The sequence below is a fragment of the Kogia breviceps genome, chromosome 5 (assembly GCF_026419965.1).
Source record: "Kogia breviceps isolate mKogBre1 chromosome 5, mKogBre1 haplotype 1, whole genome shotgun sequence".
Lineage (NCBI taxonomy): Eukaryota > Metazoa > Chordata > Mammalia > Artiodactyla > Physeteridae > Kogia > Kogia breviceps.
The window spans coordinates 29897816-29919075 of record NC_081314.1 but is presented as its reverse complement, the minus strand read 5'-3'; the positions used below and the strand labels follow the sequence as shown (position 1 = coordinate 29919075).

Genomic DNA, 21260 nt, shown 5'->3' with positions numbered 1-21260 from the left:
CAAGTGGAACCAGCCTGGCAGTCAGGGGAGGTTTGCCAGGACAGGAGTACATTAGGTCCAGTTCTCCTGAAAGCTGTTTAAAATTAATTCTGTTTACTTTTAAAGGGAGAGGTGTCCTAGACACAAGCTTGGGATACAAAGTTTAGATTGTTGTTTACTAAAAGCCCATTCTCATACCCATCCTGAACCCATCCTTGTTTGTATGGGAATATTAAGGTAGAAGTTGTGAAGATGTATTAAGAAGCCTGTTATCTTGTGCCAAGCACTGTGTTAAATAGGCATATCATGTTTGATTTCTACCACAGTTATTTCACAGTAAGAAACTGAGGTTTAGATATCAGCTTTTCTGCTTTTAACATTCTTGAGGGAATTCCCTGGCCGTCCAGTGGTTAGGACTTCATGCTTTCACTGCCGAGGGTGCGGGTTCCATCCCTGGTCGGGGAACTAAGATCCCACAAGCTGCTCAGTGCGACCAAACAAAGAAAAAAAAAGGATTCTTGAAAAGTCTTAGGATCTGCACAGTTGCAGTCTGAAACTAACAGAGCTCATGGGAAAATGGTCCTGGGGCAGACTGCTTAAAACCTACGCAACTCCACGAGCAGAGCACTAACGAAAGCATTAATGGGTTTTTGAGGTAACTGGGACAGCCAGGGAGGAGAAAGGTCAGCCTTCCTCAGGATACTTTAAAACGCACAGAAAGAACAGAGCAGAGATGCTGGCCTGCGGGCGCTAAGACCACGCAGGTCGAAGTGGATCTCAACCTGCTGACAACCTTGCAAGTCCCGTAGGGCTAGGCTGTGCCTCTGGAAGGAAGCCGTGGGTGGGGCGTCTTACAATAGATCTGAAGAACTCCTTTCTTTGCAGCCATGGAGCTCAAGGCTTTTTCTTTTCCTCCCAACAGTCCATTCTGCTTCTGCTGTTCTTGCTCCTCTGACTTAGGAAAAATTACCTGGACTGACGGACCTGCCATGTAGTGCTGGTCTCATTCCCATGTGCCTCTCATACTGACTACGAAGACAGTCTAGCCCCTCTTCTCACAGGCATAGCTTATCCTCACTACTCCCTGCCTTTGCCTTTGTCTTTTCCTAGCTCTCACTTAAAATTCAAAGGTTCGTAGAAGATTATTAATTTTAAAAACTATATAAAATTGTAAAATACAAAAATGTAAGAAACCAAATGAACTCAGACCAGTTGACAGTAACCCCAAGGTCCAGGAAAATCCTTTGCCCATCATGGAAATAACTCTTGGGCTCTTGCTGTTTCTCTCACACCAAAGGTGTTCATATATATAAATTATCAATTAAAGCAGATACATTCAGCTATTTTTTCCCCATTTCAATATGAAAAATATCTATTATATTTTTAGGAAAAATCAAAAGAATATCTGTCAAATCATTAGGTGCCAAATTAAATGTGACTATCATGTAAGAGCACTAACTGGTACAAAAGATCTCTCACTACACGTTACTCTCTGATCTATGGCTCTAGAAAGACAACTACTTGGGTTTACTGTAATGTATTAAAAACCAGGACTTACAATGCCCAGGAGGCTCACACATAAATGTAGCTCTAGTTATGTCATGGGCACTTTTCTTCTGTTAATTGAAGGTAAAATATCCAGAAGCAAGTCTCCTGTCATGTCCTAAAGTGCCCTCCTCACAGCCTGTAGGTTTTCTGTATTTTAAGTCTTGGGGATTTTTCTGAGTACTCTGGAGTAGCTTATTCTTGACAGTTCAGGAACAGTCTGTTATTTTAAACTATATACCTTATATTAAAAGGTTCACACATTAAGCAGAGGGTGTCAGACCTTTTATCTCCAAAGAATTAAACTTGACTAAACAGCTGTTTTCATAAAATTGAAGGCCAAGGAATTTTGTGGGTTGCCTCTAGTTGAGCTCCCAGAGTAGCTGGGTGTTTGTATCTCAGAGGCCCTTGGGATGGCTTTGTTTTCCTTGATCTACTAAATGTCATTTTTCAGGCCGATTGTGGATTGTAAAAGATATTCTGTATTTCTTGGACCTCATAGTCCATTTAATTTTTGAGCATAAACATTCAGAGATTCATAATGTTCCTTTCCCTGTCTCTTCCTTCCTTTAAGCTTGGAAAAAGAGGAGTATTGACACACAGTTCCTAAAACCATTCAGTTGTTTTAGGTGTTCAGGATTAAAAAGGAGCTAAATATATGAAAGTAGGGAGTTATTGCCAGGTCTATTAGACAGGCCTTAAGTCCAGGTTATTGACACCTCTAGAGAATCTGCCAATATTAGCCTAAGAGATTATTGCATTACATGTCTTCTTGTAATTTATTTCTCACAGGCCCTGGCCTTCCGTCCCCTGGTTGAGGCTACCCTTACTTTTCTGTTAGGTTCTACCTCTTATCCTTATGCTATGATTGAATCCTCTGTTTATGTTCCCCAGCCCCACCTCTGTCCCCAAATGAACTGATCATTTTTCCCTCCCTACCCTGTGTTTGCTCCTACCATGAACCTTCATTAAGAATCCATTTACTGGTACCGATGAACCTAGTTGCAGGGCAGGAATAAAGAGGTAGACATAGAAAATGGACTTGAGGACATGGGGTGGGAGGGTGAAGCTGGGGCGAAGTGAGAGTAGCATCAACATATATAAACGCTACAGAATGTAAAATAGTTGGCTGGTGGGAAGCAGCAGCATAGCACTGGGAGATCGGCTCGGTGCTTTGAGATGACCTAGAGCCGTGGGATAGGGAGGGTGGGAGGGAGGCTCAAGAGGGAGGGGATACGGGAACATGTGTATGTATATGGCTGATTCACTTTGTTGTGCAACAGAAACTAACACAGTATTGTGAAGCAATAATACTCCAATAAAGATCTGTTTAAATAAAAATCCATTTACACATTCATCTTTTCTGTTGCCTTCAGTGCTTTTAGCAATATCCATCACTTTTTGCTTCAAAGTACCTGTGATGACTTTGACATAGAGGGTACTGAATAAATATTAATTACCTTGATAAGCAACTCATTACATTATTTCTTCTTAAAGCAATGCATAATTTGAGTTGATGTGAAATGATTTTTTTCTTCTTGTGGATTGTAAAAGATATTCTGTATTTCTTGGACCTCATAGTCCATTTAATTTTTGAGCATAAACATTCAGAAATTCTTAATTTTCCTTTCCCTGTCTCTTCCTTCCTTTAAGCTGGGAAAAAGAGGAGTATTGACACACAGTTTCTAAAACCATTCAGTTGTTTTAGCTCATTTTACTTTTATTAATACATTCATGAACCAAAGAAAAATGTAGGGAATTTTCCAAATTCCTGATGGATAATTATTACATTTATCAAATTCACATTGCATGGCTATAATTTTTTTATTTTTTTTTTTTTTTTTTTTTTTTTTTTTTTTTTTGCGGTATGCGGGCCTCTCACTGTTGTGGCCTCTCCCGTTGCGGAGCACAGGCTCCGGACGCGCAGGCTCAGCGGCCATAGCTCACGGGCTTAGTTGCTCCGCGGCACGTGGGATCTTCCCGGACCAGGGCACGAACCCGTGTCTCCTGCATCGGCAGGCGGATTCTCAACCACTGCGCCACCAGGGAAGCCCTATAATTTTTTTTAAAGGAGTTATTGACTACAGAATTATATATGCCATGCATGTCTGCTGGATGCTGTCATCTAAAAATACACCCAGATGAATTGAATGAAATCTAGTCTCCTTGGTAGCATCGTTCTATAAATTGATAAGGAAATGTATTGTATGTATGTATTCAATGTATTCTGACTAGGTTCTGCCTCGCTAGAACAATATCATTTATTTCACTCTAGAACTTTCTTCCCATTTTTCTTTTAAATAGGTCACCCCAAACTGGCTGTGGAAAGGCCCCTTCTTCATGTTTTCAGTGGTCCATTAAAGGAATTTATACTTATTTCAGAAATGTGCTTAAATAAATATTTGTCAATTTTAAGATTGTAAATTTCCCTATGCATGGCACCTTTTAAAAATAGGGCTTTATCGGTCGCAGGAAAAGTTCACACTTCCTGGAATCTACATAATTAATATGATCTAAGTCATTTACTTAGAATGATGTATTGATTTTGGACAGTTTTTCCATTATGTTTGTATAATGGGCCTTCTAGTCTTAAAAATCAGAAGAATTTGTTTCTTTTTGGCATATTTAGTGAATAATATGCATTTGCCCGTTTTAAAAAAGCTACATTTATGTGTGAGCCTCCTGGGCATTGTAAGTCCTGGTTTTTAATACATTACAGTAAACCCAAGTAGTTGTCTTTCTAGAGCCATAGATCAGAGAGTAACGTGTAGTGAGAGATCTTTTGTACCAGTTAGTGCTCTTACATGACAGTCACATTTAATTTGGCATCTAATGATTTGACAGATATTCTTTTGATTTTTCCCTAAAAATATAATAGATATTTTTCATATTGAAATGGGAAAAAATAGCTGAATGTATCTGCTTTAATTGATAATTTATATATATGAACACCTATATCTACTTGATTCTTTATGCATCCTGTAGACTCCTTTTTTCAAGGGGGCAAGGCACTATATTTGAAAGTCTCATTTTTATAGTTACTTACTTTATATACGCCTTCCCTATGAGGGGTATTAAAAATGGCATCATTAGCAACTCGTTTAATGTAACATATTTATTAGGTACCTATTTTGTTTGAAATACACCAAGAAGTAGAACCTAAGAGCCTATGATATTTGCCTTTAAAGATATGTATATTTGGGAACATAATACATAAAAGTAATTAGTTTGTTAAATAATGATTCAAGTTTAAGATACATCACAAAGTATTATTATGTATGCTTATTAGATAGTATTTACAGGTACATTGTGCTTTTGGCCATGTAATTCTAGGCAACTAGAAGCCTTAAAAAGACTTCTAGGGAAGATAGGAACTGACATGACCTTCTTCGAGGATTAGTAACAACGATTAGAAAGAAACGTCCAAGCAGAACATTCTGTACAACGTAGGATCAGTCCCATGAACAAAGGCACAGAGGTGGAAAGGCTTTTGGGAGGAGGAGAAAGCACTGTATAATCTAATGTGACAAGAAGTGAGGAGATAAGAAAGGAGAACAGTGGTTCTCCCACCTTCCAGATACATGTCCACCTTCCTGGCCTCCTTATGTGGTTGGGTGGGTCCTGAGACTAATTCTGCCTAATGAAAGTAGTATCCCCTGTGGACCAGAGCATTTAATTGCTGGTGTGAGACTGTAGTCTGTTCCCCTTTCTGGCACAGTGACCAAGCTGCCTTCAAATGGTGTGTCAGCTCCATGAATCTGGATCCTTGCGTGACTGAGCAGAGCCCTCTGGCCAAGCTATCATAATGCTAATGAGAAATAAAACACAAATTTTTAAGCCACTGAGATTTGGGAGTTGGTTGTTAACTGCAGCATGTATAACCTAGCCCAGGGGTCCCCATCCCCCAGAACTGGGCCGCACAGCAGAAGATAAGCGGCAGGCAAGCCAGCCAAGTTTCATCTGCCGCTCCGCATCCCCCCCATAGGGCTGAACCATCCCCTCCATCACTCACATTACCGCCTGAACCATTCCCGCCCCACCCCCGCCCTGTGGAAAAATTGTCTCCCATGAAACCAGTCCCTGTTGCCAAAAAGGTTGGGGACTGCTGACCTAGCCTATTCTGATTGTTAAGGCATCTGGTGGAAATAATAAGGAAAAAAGTTTTTAGCTGCGTGTTCTAAAGACCTGACATTTTTAAGAAATAAGCCCAGTCACTCCCAGATTTCCACGTAGAAGAAGATTCCACAACATAAACTAATGTCTTCATTAGACATGAAAAGCTAACTTAAGAACTGGAGAATGTATTAAAACAACCTTGAAAACAACAAGATCTAGGTAAAAGGAAGATTGCAGGGTTATCATTGGATAAAATAATTAAATGTATTATTTTCAATTATTAGTTACCTCTATCAGCATTTATCAAAATTATCCTGAATTCTTTTTTTTTCTTCTATCCTCTCTCTGGTTATAATGTGATTAATTGGTGACTTGTCATGCATTATCTAGTTAATTTGTATTTTTACCTGTCTTTAAAGATATTCAGGATTGTATTTCATATTTTCCATATACTCATCTTCTTGTTTTTTTCTTCATAAACACATTTTCAGGTCACATTGAAGTAGTGAAACTACTTGTGGCACACGGAGCTGAAGTGACATGCAAGGACAAGAAGTCTTACACACCTCTCCACGCAGCAGCCTCTAGTGGGATGATCAGCGTAGTCAAGTACCTTCTTGATCTTGGGGTTGATGTAGGTGTACAGACTAAGCAGTACAGAAGAATGGAGCATTTTGTGTGTTTGTGATTTTGTTGTTGGCAGAAGTTATTTCAAGTTTAAAAGATGATTTCTTACAATAACATTTTTGTCTTTTAATAGTTTTATGTTTATAGTCCTTTACATAATATACAGTGCACTGATATCTGACCAAGTCATGAAGTTAGTCAAATGTATTAAGAGGTAAAATATATTCCAAAGGTGAATGATTGATTGACAGAAGTTTTTCTTTTCCATCACATTCTAGGCCCTGTAGTTTCATTTCAGCTATGGAAACCAGCAGATCAGACATATTGGATTATTCTCCTAAGTGGCTGGGTTATTGTTAGTATTATTTGCCCAGTTTGTCTAATATTTCCTTTAAATGACCATAACTGTTCACATTACAGGATATTGTCCAGAGGTAGGCAGGAAAACTAGAGGCTTCTGGCCCATTAGCTGCAAGTGTTCCTTACTGTATGATCTGTTTGGTTCAGAGAGGTTGCTCCTTCATCTGAATATATTTGATTACAGAACTGGGATAGCTAAGAATACCTGGAACTCCCACAGTCTATCCTTTAGGCACAGTTCTGACAAACTCATCTGGTCTTTAAAACACAGATGAAAAGCAGCCAAGTAGAAGGAGAGAGGGAGGTAGTTTAAATGAGCTGCAAAGACAGAAAGATAGGTGGTAATCTGGTTGGACAAAGAATATGTGGAGCTGGATAGCCTATTAATTTAAGGACTTTGTGAAGCACTTAGTTATTGAAAATGTAGGGATCAAAAATTCAAACACATTGTTAGGTAGAAGCTTGTAGAGTGCAAACAGATGAAAGTTTTATTTCAACTCAGCACTTCCTATAGCTCTGTTTCTCAACAGAGTGACATAATGCATTAAGAGACCCTTGATCTAGATAAATGAGATAACCTTGTTTCTGATCACTGTTTCAGGTCCATTCTGGTGCAATTTTTAAAGCTTATGTTATTGACAGCAAAATTATAAACTCTGGTGAGAGTGTTCTTCAGAAAAAGTGGTCAGACCTAGAGCCATTTAGTGACACGTGGCCTCCAATTGCATGACTTAGTTTCCTAGAGCTGAAGTGAGTGACTTAAAACAATAAATTTAATCTCTCAAAGTTTTGGAAGCTCCGAGGGAGAATCTTTTCTGTGTCTGCCAGCTTTTGGTGATGAAATCTAGATAACTTGACTAAAGTGTTGCTTTTTCACTTCCTCTAATTTCTAGATAACTTGACTAAAGTTAAGTGTTGCTTATTCACTTCCTCTAATTTCTGTTACCAGAGATGTGAGAAAAGAAAATGTTAAATAAAGTTGTGATAAGTTGGGGCCAGCCACAAGGTTAGAGGGCACAGTCTCCACACAGGACTGACTTCAGTTTTGATGATTCACTAGAAGGACTCCAGAAACTCACTGCAAGCTATTATACTCACAGTTATGGTTTATTATGCAGAGAAGATACAAATTAACATCAACCAAAGGAAGAGACACACAAAGCAGAGTCTAAGAGTATTCTTAAACACAAAGCTTCCATTGGCCTCTCCTTACAGAGTTAGGACGCCTTGCTCTCCCAGCATCAGAACGTGACATATGCACATAGTATTGCTAACCAGAGAAGCCCTCCTGAGCTTTGGTTTCAGAGTTTTATTGGGCCTCCACTACATAGGCATGATTGATTGATCAAAATTGCTCATATGGTTGATTTCAGTCTCCAAGTCCACTGATATCAACGGACCCAAAGCCCCTCCCCTCCATCACATGGTTAGTTTATGTGGTGTGGTTGGCCCTGCCCTAAAGACCCGCTGTGCCTGCTTCTACTCTCAGGTCCAGGGTAGCCAGCTCTCACCCTGGACAAGGACACAGCTGTCAGGTGTGCCATAGATGACCTCTCAGAAGACAGGAGCGAAAGTACAATTCTTTACCACAGAAAAGTTCTGTAAACTTGAAAGTATTCATCCAATATATTTTTTGAGAAATAGAAAGATAAAGAAACTTCGGTTACATGAATTATTTCTCAATGTTGACTGTTTTTTTTTTGAGCATATTCATTTTGGTAAAATGTCAGTATGTAGGCTGGAAAATATCTAAAGCCCAAGTTTGTTGCAAAAATGAATTAAATAGAAAAAATGTCAGTCATTTTTAAAAAAATCTTTCTCTCTACTAATCACCAACTTTAATCTTTTGTCACTGTAAATAGAAAATATGCGTGTTTTTCAATATATGTCAGAATTTTCAGTTTGTGTTCATTTTTCATGATTCTTAGAATTGATTCTATGATTGTCCCTTACCTAGAACGCTTTTAAAAATATATTATTTGTTTTCATTTTCCTAAAATATCTCTTGGAATCATTCAGTTTTGTCATGAAGTAGACATTGTATATATGAGTTATATTCCCTGAAGCTACAAAATCGTTTTGACACCAAAATGTTGTTATCTTCATTATTTTTAAAGAAGTTTAAAATTATAAGCCATATCTGTGTATTTATCCCTGTTTGTTTCTCACTTTAATAATTAGATTTCAACCACAATGTTGCTAAAATAGCTCACAACAATAATTAGGAAGACTGCTTTAAGATTGACAATTTTTTTATTCCAATAGATGAATGAACCAAATGCCTATGGAAATACACCTCTTCATGTAGCCTGCTACAATGGACAAGATGTTGTCGTGAATGAACTTATAGACTGTGGTGCTAATGTAAATCAAAAGAATGAAAAAGGGTTTACTCCTTTGCACTTTGCTGCTGCATCAACACATGGAGCATTGTGTTTAGAGCTTCTAGTAGGCAATGGGGCCGATGTCAATATGAAGGTATGAAGTAATATCAGAATCCCTGTGTAGTATTTAGGAGTTCACTGTAGTATCAGTAGCTACTAAAAAGGAGTGAATTACTGATAACACACAGATGAATCTTAAAAATACTGTGCTGAGTGAAAGCCTTACACAAGAATATATTCACTATTTCCATTTATATAAGGTTTTAGAACAGACAAAATTCCAGTTATATGGGGTTCCAGCCTCTATAGTTGGGGGAAAAAAAAAAGAGAGTGAGAACAGTTGTTACTTCTGGGAGGAGGGATTGATGAAAAGGGGGCATGGGGGAACTTTCTCTGTGGTGATAATGCCCTGTCTTTTGACAGCTTTGTGTTATAGTCAAAACTCATCAGGTGGTACATTTTTTATATGCCTCATTGCATGTAATTGTTCCTGTAGAAGGTTACAAATCAGACAAATACTGAACCCTAGTTAATGATATGCATACCAAAGTGTTTAGAGGTAATAGATAGTGATATCAGCAGCTGACTTTAAAAAGCATCACTTAGGGACTTCTCCTGGCGGTCCAGTGGTTAAGACTGCCCGCTTCCACTGCAGGGGGCACAGGTTTGATCCCTAGTCTTGCATGCCACATGGTGTGGGCCCCCCCAAAAAAAGCATCACTTAATTGCACAGGTGGGTAGAGAGATGGGTGTATGATAATGCTCACATAGTAAAATGTTAGTGGTAGACTCTAGGTGGTATGTATATGGGTGTTCACTGTAATATTCTTTCAACTTTTCTGTTTTGAAATTTTTCACAGTGTTAGAAAAATTAGAAGACTGATACAATGTTTTACATATAAGAATAGTTGCTTTTTGGTTTTTTGGTCATTCACTTTCAAGGGTGAACATTTGAATTTTAGAAATATATGAAAATTCTGGAGCCAAAATATATGTACCTTTACTGCATAATTCTTTGAAAATGCACATGCAACCACAGTTTTGAACATAACTACATCATAATGTATAATCATCATTTTATATTTTCCAAGATGCTTTCACTGATTGCTTCTGTATTAATTTATTAATTCATTCTTTGAGCACTTGCCAAACCATGTCTTGTGGTGTAAAGAAAACAAAAACACAAACAAAATTGAACCGTTTAGGATTAGTAAAAACATTCAAGCTTCAAATGTTTTCAGAGCTTTCATTGCATAAAATGTCAGCTCCTTTTGTACGTGTGATGAGCCAGTGTCTTTCAGACTGGTAGAGAAAGGAGTCCATTTTCTTACCTCTCTAACTTTAGAAAATCCTTTAACGATGACACTGACCCACTCTGACAGCTGTAGCAGCAGCAAGCCCATCTATAATTAGGTCATTGCTCGAAATTGCCCCCTGCCAGCTAAAGGACAAAATTTATACATATCAACACATGGAAGGAAAGGGCATGAGATACCATAAAGAACCCCTTTCTGGTTAAAATGTCTTTTAAGAATATACATTTAAAGCTTTCAGTTCTCAATCAAATCACCTACTAAACTAAAGTTTTATTTTTAATAATTTAAATAACTTCTAAATATATACTGATAAATTCAAACTGCTTATTTTGATTTGAAGAATTCCTGCTGTTTGTATAATCAGTGCCTAGAAAAAATATCAGAATTCTTGTGGGGGTGGGAAATTTGTTACTTGTTTCCTCAAAAGCCTAGTAATATTTTTTAAAGAAGAGTTTTTCAAAATAAAGAATTTGAAATTATCTTCATATTCTTCAAACGAAAAGATCTCATCAAGTAGTTTTAGTCTCTGTGAGACCCCTTTATGATAAAGTAGCTGTAGTTAAAATTATCTTTGTTAAATATTAAGTATCATGGAATAAGAGGCTTACCTATATCATTAACTATTATGCATTTTTTAGTTTATATGGGGCTGGGTAAAAATTAGGCTTTCTATTTTATACAGTGCCATTTAGACATGACTGTTTACTATAATTTGAAGATAATTAATCCCTTGCTTCATGTCATTGCCTACGTAGCTGACTCTAGTACCTATGATTATTTTTAAGTCTGTATTTTCTTTTGAAATGTTGAGATGAGAATCAGTTCTACAAGAGGGTTACTTGTGGTATAATGCTTAGACCAGTGGTCCTATTTGAAGTTACCTCCTTAATGATTTAGAAAATTCAGTGGTAGGTTTTACACATGACAAGGGAATGTTTTAGCAAAACAGTTAAGATGTGGTGATTAAGTAGATTTGAAAACAACAGACCATGATGCTGGTTTAAAAATAGATTTCAGAAAAGTTGCTTTAATCTTGTCTAAGGACATATAACATCCTGCTGATGTGCAGTTGCCCAGTTATCTTACCGCCAAGTTCCGTTGAAACATACTCCCCAAGTTGTTGACTTCTGAGGTACCGTCCAACTGACATTATGTAAAAATTGTTGATAGCAGTGAGTTTTCAATGCATAAGAATGTGCATTCATTCAAGAATATATTTTTGTTCTTGACACCTATGTTTCCTGTATTTGTCAAATTGATGCTTATCAAATTATTATTTGACTACGGAGTTAAGGCTTTGACATTTGCCTTGCAAGAAAAAAATTATATTTGCTGACCCTCAAGTCTCCTTATCAAGGCACCTTTCTCCTTCATCTTTTCCTCCCATCCCATTCTCTATTTTGATGTTTCTGTCCTTGATCAGGTTGTGGATGACTAGAATTGGAATGTGAATATAGGTTTGTAATTATTCAGTTTATAAGTTTTTTAATTGGTTGTCCTACAGAATGCTACATAGAAGTAAAATGAATGGTTTTTAAAAAGCAGTATAGCTCTGGTTTTTCATAACCTTGCTTACCATGAACCCAGCCTCATTGATTGTGTCACTTACCGATTTTTTTTTTCCCACTCTTGAAGTGTTTATTCCATAATCAGTTACTGTAGAGGACAGAAACCCAACTGTATATATGTTGAAAGCAAGAAATATACAATTTCTCACAGTATATCCAGTTGTCAACCCAGATAGCTGTCACACCTTTTCCCACCCCACCGTGTACTTTAAATTTTGGTCAGATAAACAAAATACCCCCAATACTTCTTTCCTTTGTGATGGTCACATGTATGGTTTTGGTTGTGTTTTTTTTTTTTGTGGTACGTGGGCCTCTCACTGTTGTGGCCTCTCCTGTTGCGGAGCATAGGCTCCGGACGCGCAGGCTCAGCAGCCATGGCTCATGGGCCCAGCTGCTCCACGGCATGTGGGATCTTCCCGGACCAGGGCATGAACCCGCGTCCCCTGCATCGGCAGGCGGACTCTCAACCACTGCGCCACCAGGGAAGCCCCACATGTATGTTTTGATTAACAAAATAATTTTAGGGAAGAAAAGACTTTACCTAACTCACGATAAAAGATATCACCTAACTCAGGCATTGTTTTTCTTCATATTTGGAATTCCTCTAGAATTTCAGAATTTCTACATCAAACACACATGCAAGGCCAGTCTGGTTTATTATTTTAAGTAATTTGAGAAAATAGCTAACATTATTTGTTACAAATAATTATAAACAAAATAATGTATAAAGTTTTTAAAGTGAATTATAGTTTCTGAAGTTAATTCTAAATTCACTTTTCCTTGATCAAGGAGGGATTCAGCATTTCTTAGAACAAAAGAATTGTAGCAGTGTGAAATTTTTGAACCGTGGGCAGCACATCCTGGCAGTACCACTTCCAGTGATGTGACCTTGGTCGAATTATTAATATCCTTTGTGCATCAGTTCCCCCACCTGAAACAGGACTGATACTAAGATTATACCACACCCACCACTCCAGGCCTTTCTAAAACTGTGGGCATTAAGGTTTCTGTATATTTGTGCTTTATGATATACATACTAAAAAATTAGTTCATAATTTCAAACAGCTGTTTTACTGCCACAGGCTTCAGTTAAACTTAACGCTTGAGTAATAGTTCTACGGAGTAAAGTTGTAAGAGGATATTCAAAATAAAACTAACAATACATGTTACAGATATAACAAGAATTTTAAATCTCTTGTGTGTTTATTTCAGAGCAAAGATGGAAAAACCCCACTGCACATGACTGCTCTCCACGGTAGATTCTCCAGATCACAAACCATTATCCAGAGTGGTAAAAAGTATTTCTGTTTGTTTTTTTTCTTAAGTGTAGTAAAAGCATCCACATAATGAATGGTATTGAGGAATTGTCATAGCAGTATACACATTTTTTGACATTTGATATCAGAGCTCATGAAAATCAGATAATGAAGAATTTTAAATGCCATATACCTTTTGTAATTATGTTTTTCATTTATTTTTGTATTGTTTCCCTTAGATTATAAATCTAATTTCTCTAGCAGTTAGTGTTGGCTTTTTAAAAACATGCTAGATAGAAAACTACCTTTCTACTGCAAACTGTATTATATATTAAGAAAACTCAGTTGCATTTCTCTTTTCCCTTCTGACTATCTTGAACTGTTTTTAGCATTTTATTTATTTTCTGAACTTGTATTCTTTTGCATTTGAATTAGTACTAGGCAGGCTAAACTTTTAAATAAAAAGAACTTTTGGGGGTACATTAAAGCAGTGTTTTCACAAGCCATGTTCCAAGGAACTGTTTATTAGTAGTCCTCAAGATAATAGCTATTCTGATTTTGCAGGGAAAGGGTAGGAATAAGCTTATGATCAAATAATTCATAAAGTATTGCATGCTGTCTTCTTGGTGACACAGAGTGTGCACATTAAAGCTGTGGAAAGTCTCACTCTAAAGAAATGTGTTTAATTTTGTTTAAATACAGTGGTTTCCAAACTTGTTGGACACCCAGAACCCTTTTGTAATTTTTAAATCTGTTAAAATCTTATGCTTGTTCACAAAGTTGCTTTAAGTGTGAAATCTGTAACCCCAGTGCCTGGCCCAGTAAATGTACTGTGGATGAAATCTGTGGTTAAATTGCTATACCCATTAGTTTGTGCTTGAATTTCATTTTATATCACTTTCTATGTAATAGATTTGACTTGTTCGTTATATTGTCCAGTGTCTGATAGTATGTCCTTTATTGCAGGAGCAGTAATCGACTGTGAGGATAAGAATGGCAACACCCCTTTGCACATAGCAGCGAGGTATGGCCATGAGCTGCTAATCAACACTCTAATTACAAGTGGTGCTGATACTGCAAAGTAAGTACTTCCCAAGGTTTTGATGCCTTGTCAGAGCAACAGGATTTTGTCCTCAATGTAGTACTAATTGCTTGAGCTTTTTCCTCTTTGTATTGGCGATGTAATAGAATAGAATGTTTAATGTGATTTCATTGGTAAACCAGCATAGGGTGTTTTAATATTTTTTTACCCTAGTTCTTTCTAGATTATGAGTAACATGTTAAAGTTTCCATGTAAGATTTTGTTTGAAAGACAGATTTCTCTTGCATGCTCTGCAGAAAGAAACACCCTACTTTTAAATTGATGTTTATCATTCTTATGTATGTTTTTAAATTTTTATTACCTTTTTATATGTTTATTAACATGTTTTAAATCATCTATTAAACTTTCTGTAAATGGTATACTACTTTTTAACTTTTTTTTTTCCTACATGAAGTTGTTGGTTTAGCCATGTAGATATAAATTTGGTCTTTTTTTTCTCGTCTCTATACGTAACTCTAGTTCATTCATTTTATAAAATTTAATTCTTGTGTAAAGATTTCACAATTTATTCATTCTCATTTACAAACACAAGTTGCTTCCAAGTTTTTACTATTACAAAAATTACTGCAGTGAACATTCTTAAACATTTTGCCTTGTGGTAATGATTCTCAACATTGGAGCAGGGGGAATGGGTTTTGCTCCTGAGGCAAATGTCTAGGGACATTTTTGGTTGTCATAATTTGGGGAGGAGAGTGTTACTGTCATCCAGTGTAGGTAGAACCCGGGGGCACTGATGACATCCTACAGGCACAGGATAACCCAGCCCTCCAGCGCCCAGCCCCACAGAAAATCCATAGTGACAGTAGTGCGGAGGTTGAAAGGTCCTGCTCTAAGAGGAAAGTTGCTGGATAAGTTAGGTATTGAATAGTTTCTTTTTAATTTATTTAAGTGATTGCATTGTGATGAGGACGCTGTCCTGTTCACTTTAGGCGTGGCATACATGGAATGTTCCCCCTCCATTTGGCAGCCTTAAGTGGTTTCTCAGATTGCTGTAGGAAACTTCTTTCTTCTGGTAAGTGGAACCTTCACAGACAGATTATCCCCTTTTACCTCCCCAAACCGCCCCCTGCCGTCTCCCATTTTAATACAGTCTCTTTATCCTGCTTTTCCAGAATCACATATAGATATGTCCATGTGTGGATCATTTATTAACCCCTCTTAGAAGATGTTGGACCCTTTAATTTTAAGATTTGATTTTTTTCTTCAGCTCTGGGAAAGGTTTTATTTTCCCAGTGATTTCCTCCTCTTAGTTGGGGAATGGGGTATGGAATATTTCTAGAGCAGTCCCTTTGTGTCTAGAAGTAAAATATTGTCATTTGCATTCTTCCTTTTTAAGAGCCAATGGCCAGTTTACAATAACTTCTAGGTTTGTGAAATTATTTATGCCATATCTAATTATTGTCTTAAAATACCACATAGTCAGTTTGAAACAAAACAGGATCAATAGCTTTCTATAAATATTACTACAAAATTATGATCCTTATTAAATGCATAGAATTACTAAATATATAAGATTTAATTTTTAATGATATTCTATTTCTTAGCATGTTAGGAAAGTTGAACAGATTTTGTATATTAATACTTGATTGCTAAAAGAATTATGGGAAAGTTTCAGTGAAAATTAACATGTTGTGAGACAGACACTTCTTAGTTTTTCTTAATGATATCTTTTAAGTGAGGTAATTGTGTTTTGAATGTTTTAAGTGTATGTGTGTCGACAAGTAATCACATACCCATTTATCTATGAAGGAGAATTCTAAAAACCTCTTCTCAGTGTTAGTATTAATCTGCATGTATCAAAGCACCTATGGGTTTAAAAAAAAGTTTTATTAAGAAATAATTCATGTATCATACAATTCACCTGTTTAAAATTTACAGTTCAGTGTTTGTTTTAAGTATATTCACAGAGGTATGTAACCATGACTACAATGGGTTTTAGAACATTTTCATTGCCCCCCCCCAAAAAAAAAAACCCTCATTTTCAGTCAGTTCCCCATTTCCTCCCTCCACCCAGCCCTAAGCAGTCATTAATCTACTTTCCACCTCTATAAGTTTACCTTTTCTGGACAGTTCATAGAAATGAAATCACCCAAGAAGTGGTTTTGTGACTGATTTTTTTCACTTAGAAATGTTCTGAAAGGTCATCCAATGTTATTAACATGTATCAGTACTTTATTTCTTTTTATTGCTGAATAATATTCCATTGTATCCTATGACTTTTAAACAAGTACTCTAGCATTTGTTCTAAAAATCCCAATCCTTTAGTGGTAATTTTTTTTAAAAATACTGTACATTATTAATCTATTTTCAATTAATTTTTACCTATTTGTAATTCATAGTTTTGTTTAAGATTGGGGGTGTGTGATTTTTTTTACATTTTTTAATGTAATACTCTAATATAAAGTAACATACCTATACTATTATATAAGATGTATTCATTCTTGTAGGATTTGATATAGATACCCCAGATGATTTTGGCAGGACCTGTCTACATGCAGCTGCAGCTGGAGGGTATGTATAACAAAATTTTTACTTTTTTTTAAGAAAAAGGTAGTTGATCGTGGCAGGTTTTTTTCGTTTCATAAAATATAAATCATAATGTTTTATTCACTCTGCCCTCATTTGAAAACATGCTTTTATACTTATTTAAACCTACTGATTTCATTATAATTACAATTTCATTACAATTACATCTTCTCAATGTATTTTTCCTGGGTAGGAATTTGGAGTGCCTAAACCTTCTGCTGAACACTGGTGCAGACTTCAACAAAAAGGATAAATTTGGAAGGTAGGGTGTGGTACAGTTCCTCTATAGAGCCTACTTAATGGTATTTACTTAATGACTTTCTTGACCTTCTAATGTGGCTTCTGAGAGTTAACTGGATAATTCTATGTCTTTTGCATTGTGATCATGATTCTTGAGAGGCCCCGATAAGTAGATAACTCCTGAATATTCATTCTCACCCACAGCCTTCTTCCAGCTGGGCCCCTGCCATAGCCCCAGGCTACCAGCCATAGCTTTACTTTATAAGCACTTCTATACCTCTTGTGATGTCATTCCTCCTCCTCCCGTAATTATAGCCATGAAAATATAAAACTGCATGGTACCTATGCTCCTTCAGAAAACTCACAAGAGCTGGAACTCAGTTCTCCATTCCTTCAAGTCATTCTTCTGTTAGAGACTCTGCTGCCTATATTTGGTTCCAGAGCACTAGAAAGAGGGAGGAAACAGGTTACAAATTTATCTGTAACTTTTCTTTCTCCTCTTCTCTGACTCTCCGCACACACCCTGAGCGTGACCCACAGGAAAGCACCTGTGGATGCAGAGTCCCTTTGTAGTCACCCAGCCAATCTGCAGTCTCACTGTTCATCTCCAGGCCTCATTGTTACTTGCATCTGTAATTGGAATACTTAAAGCCACCATGATCTACTAAGTTACTTAGAGTAGGAATTGACCCAGAGTCTGTTAGGACCACATAGGAAAGGTCAGAAGGCAATTTGAAAAATAGAGGTAAGCATGCAGTAGTGTGTACAGAAATCTAAATATAATGTACACATGAGACTTATAATGTTATAATCTAGTGTTACCTCAATTTAAAAAAATAGAGGTGGAAATATGAGCAAAATTGTGTATCAGGAGTTTGAAAATTTTATCTGAGTATATGACGAGAGGGTGTGTGTGAATCTGTGTCAGTGCATGGGATTGGGCCAGTGCACAGTAGAATTACGTGTGGTAGGGAATCAGAAGTGCATATAAGAAAAGAAAAGGAAAAATGACTATCTGACCCCATAATTATTTGAGGAACAGACTGTTCTTATAAGCCTGCTAATTGAAGGAACTAATGACCCACAAAATCAAAAATCACTTTGTTTGACTTTGGAGTGCAATTTATAGCTAATTTATTTTTATAAGTGTACTTTAATCCAGCATATATTAGTTAATTTGTAGCACTTGATGCATTCTGTACTACAGTTAGGGCACATTCTGAGTTTAGACACTTGAAAGTAATTCAGGGTTAATTGCATTTTCAAAAATACTATTACTATATTATACTGTTATCCAATAAAGTAAAATAATGCTTCACTGTCATTTCACCAGGTAAATATTTTAGAAAAAATTGTACCACGAAGACTCTGGACTAAATTTACCTTCACTTTTCTGTTTTCTTCTTCTTCTGTTTTGTTTTTTTTTTAATGAAAGGTCATGGATTATCATAATTTTGTAATCTAAAGACAGAAACTCCTAAATTTAGTAATACTCTTTTTCATTTCAGTAACTGAGAAATAAGCTACAAATATTCCATCTCTAGAAATTAACAGTACTCTAAACTCTTCAAAATGGTGCACAGTCTTCAAAACTATGCATTTTTTGCTTGAGGAATCTGATATTGCTGTGCAGCTCTACCATATAGTTGATATAACAGCATTCTTTTTAATGCTTCTGTGTTTTTCTTACTCTTTATTCCTCTACTGAGATAGGAACAGAAGCTGCTATCTATGAAACATCTCTATTAGTATAGGGGAAGCTTTGTTAAAATGAAAGTTTTCTCAGATTGCTGATGGCATTAGGGAGGGAAAAAAAATAAAGTTTTCAAGTTTTGGAGCAGAATATGAAGGATATCTGTAATTCACTCAGAAGACTGGAATTGTTACTGTCTGGGGACCATGAAATGATTTAATTGTGTCCCTATCTTATTTTGTATTCTTAGAGGCTCTTTGCCATCTTAGTTTCTCCTCCAAGCTTTCTGTCTGGCCCTCCGAAAGACTTAGGTATATGGCAGAAATTAATCTCAGGCTTTCTATAAATATTTATAACTGGGTGGATCATCTGTGCTCTTGTTTACTGGTTTGTGTCCCTGACTTTTTTTTTTTTTTTTTTTTTTTTTTTTTAATTAACTTGGGCAAAAAGATCTCCACTGCACTATGCTGCTGCCAACTGCAACTACCAGTGCCTGTTTGCTCTTGTGGGCTCAGGAGCAAGTGTGAATGACCTTGATGAAAGAGGATGCACACCCTTGCACTATGCAGCTACATCAGACACAGATGGCAAGTAAGTATCATGTGGTGAGAATGAAGGATTGTTTCTACCTGGCAGTTTTTATAGCAAATTTATATTTCCTTTTTTTGTACTTTTTATTATTGATTATCTTTCCCTGATGCTCTAGTAGGGAAAATAAGTTGTTTTCATAATTGTTCCTAGCCATAGTTATTGCCATCTACTTCTACTCAGCAGCCTGCATTATGAACTAATCAGGTAGAAGAAAGATCAAGGTCCCTTTTCATCCTCCCTTCCAAAAACACATCTTAATATCTATCACCTCCATGTTTTTTCCACCTGGCTTCTTAGAGGCAGCAGTCTTGAGTATATCATAGGGAAAAGGAAAGGCAAGAGGTACACAGACAATGCCATCAGAAGATTGAGCAGAGATTGGAATGCCAGTATTCTTCAGAGGTAGAAAGTTCATATTTCCAAGGGATCCCTGTAAATTGGTATTCAAATAGGGGATAATTGAACTGACAGAATCTGGCACATAGTTGGTACTAAATAGTGCTTAAATAAGTAAATTATATAGAGAATGGAGTAGTGAGTAAATGTTGTCCAAGAATGACTTAATAAAAACAAAAGAATGAGAGATTTATAAATTCTTTCATAATTAATGTTCACCCAAAGTTGATCAGACCCATTTATAGTACCTTAATGTATATTGCCTTCTTGGAAGAAAATGAACTCATTAGAGACAGAGGAGAAATCTTCAATGTCTGTGGTATTCCCCATGAGTCTGGGTCAGTGAAGGGTAGGAAAAACAAATAATGGTTTCTGGGGAAAGATTTTATAAAATATACTTCAAGGAAGTTGCATTTAACACAGAACTATTTCTTTGGTTTTTAATGTTTACTTTTTTACCTTCAAAATAAAAAGCATAATTTGATGGTATTACTCACAAGTATTAGTTTATTATAAATTCTGTAACTAATTTCAAATCCATTTCTATAAGTAACACTTTGTTATGTTGGATTTGTGGCTAAAATCCTAATCTTGAAAGCATTAGTAAAGTGTATACTATCAGCCCTTTGTATCTACTGGTTTTGCATCTACAGATTCAGAGAGTCGACTGTATTCATTGTAGGGCTGTGTTCATTTTTTATAAGGGACTTGAGGGTCCAAGTCTGCAGTCTTTGGTATCCTCGAGTACTCTTGGAATCAGTCCCCCTTAGATACCGAAGGATGACCGTATTTTCTGTTTGAAGGAATATATCACTTTATACAATTTCATATATACCAGAATAGTTAAATATAGATAGGTTTTGGGAGAAGCTAAATAATTTGAAGTATGTTTTTGGATAGTAGAGCTTTAAAGAAAATCTCTGATAGAGACTTTGTAAATCAGAAAATATTTTGGTAAACTTGGGTAAGTAGATTATCCTCTGATTTATAAATTTTGTAGTTTCGGAATTTGATTTATAGATTTTTGTAAAATAGATTATACCCAAAATGACTATCACCATCAGAAGTCCTTTACCACTGTTCCCATAAACTGTGTATTGGGTACTGCCCAGCATGACCTAAGTAAATTCCACTGAATTCACGTGCACACAGACAAAGATTACCCCATGGTCCTCCTGCCCTTATACAATTACATTAAACCTGAATTCTTACACAGGAGCAAAAGAATAACAATGTTCAACCTATACTGTTTGAGATTTGTGGTTTTATTTTAAGCCAGTCTGCTTTTTCTTTAGAAGTATACTTAGTACTAATGTGAATTAAATTGTTAGTTTTCTTACCTAATATAAACTGTTTTGAGCAATAGTCTAGAGCAGGGGTCCCTAAACCCTGGGCTGTGAACTGGTGCTGGTCCGCGTCCTGTTAGGAGCCAGACCGCAGAGTGGCGAGCGAGTGAAGCTCATCTGCCTCTCCCCATCGCTCACATTACCGCCTGGACCGTCCCCACCACCCCCTCGCCCCCCCGATCTGTGGAAAAATTGTCTTTCGCAAAACCGGTCCC

At 36.6% G+C, this 21260-nt stretch overlaps 1 protein-coding gene across 8 annotated transcripts in view; it reads left to right on the top strand.

Annotated features, from left to right (window-relative positions):
- Positions 1–21260, top strand: part of ANKRD28 (ankyrin repeat domain 28) — a 177374-nt gene that overhangs the window by 126968 nt on the left and 29146 nt on the right. For all 8 annotated transcript variants that reach the window (XM_059065502.2, XM_067033817.1, XM_067033816.1 and 5 more), the window contains 8 exons: positions 6132–6274; positions 8893–9105; positions 13108–13186; positions 14118–14232; positions 15183–15265; positions 16701–16764; positions 16973–17041; positions 19163–19303. In XM_059065502.2, the coding sequence (XP_058921485.1) occupies positions 6132–6274; positions 8893–9105; positions 13108–13186; positions 14118–14232; positions 15183–15265; positions 16701–16764; positions 16973–17041; positions 19163–19303 (907 nt within the window). The remainder of the gene's footprint in view (positions 1–6131; positions 6275–8892; positions 9106–13107; positions 13187–14117; positions 14233–15182; positions 15266–16700; positions 16765–16972; positions 17042–19162; positions 19304–21260) is intronic.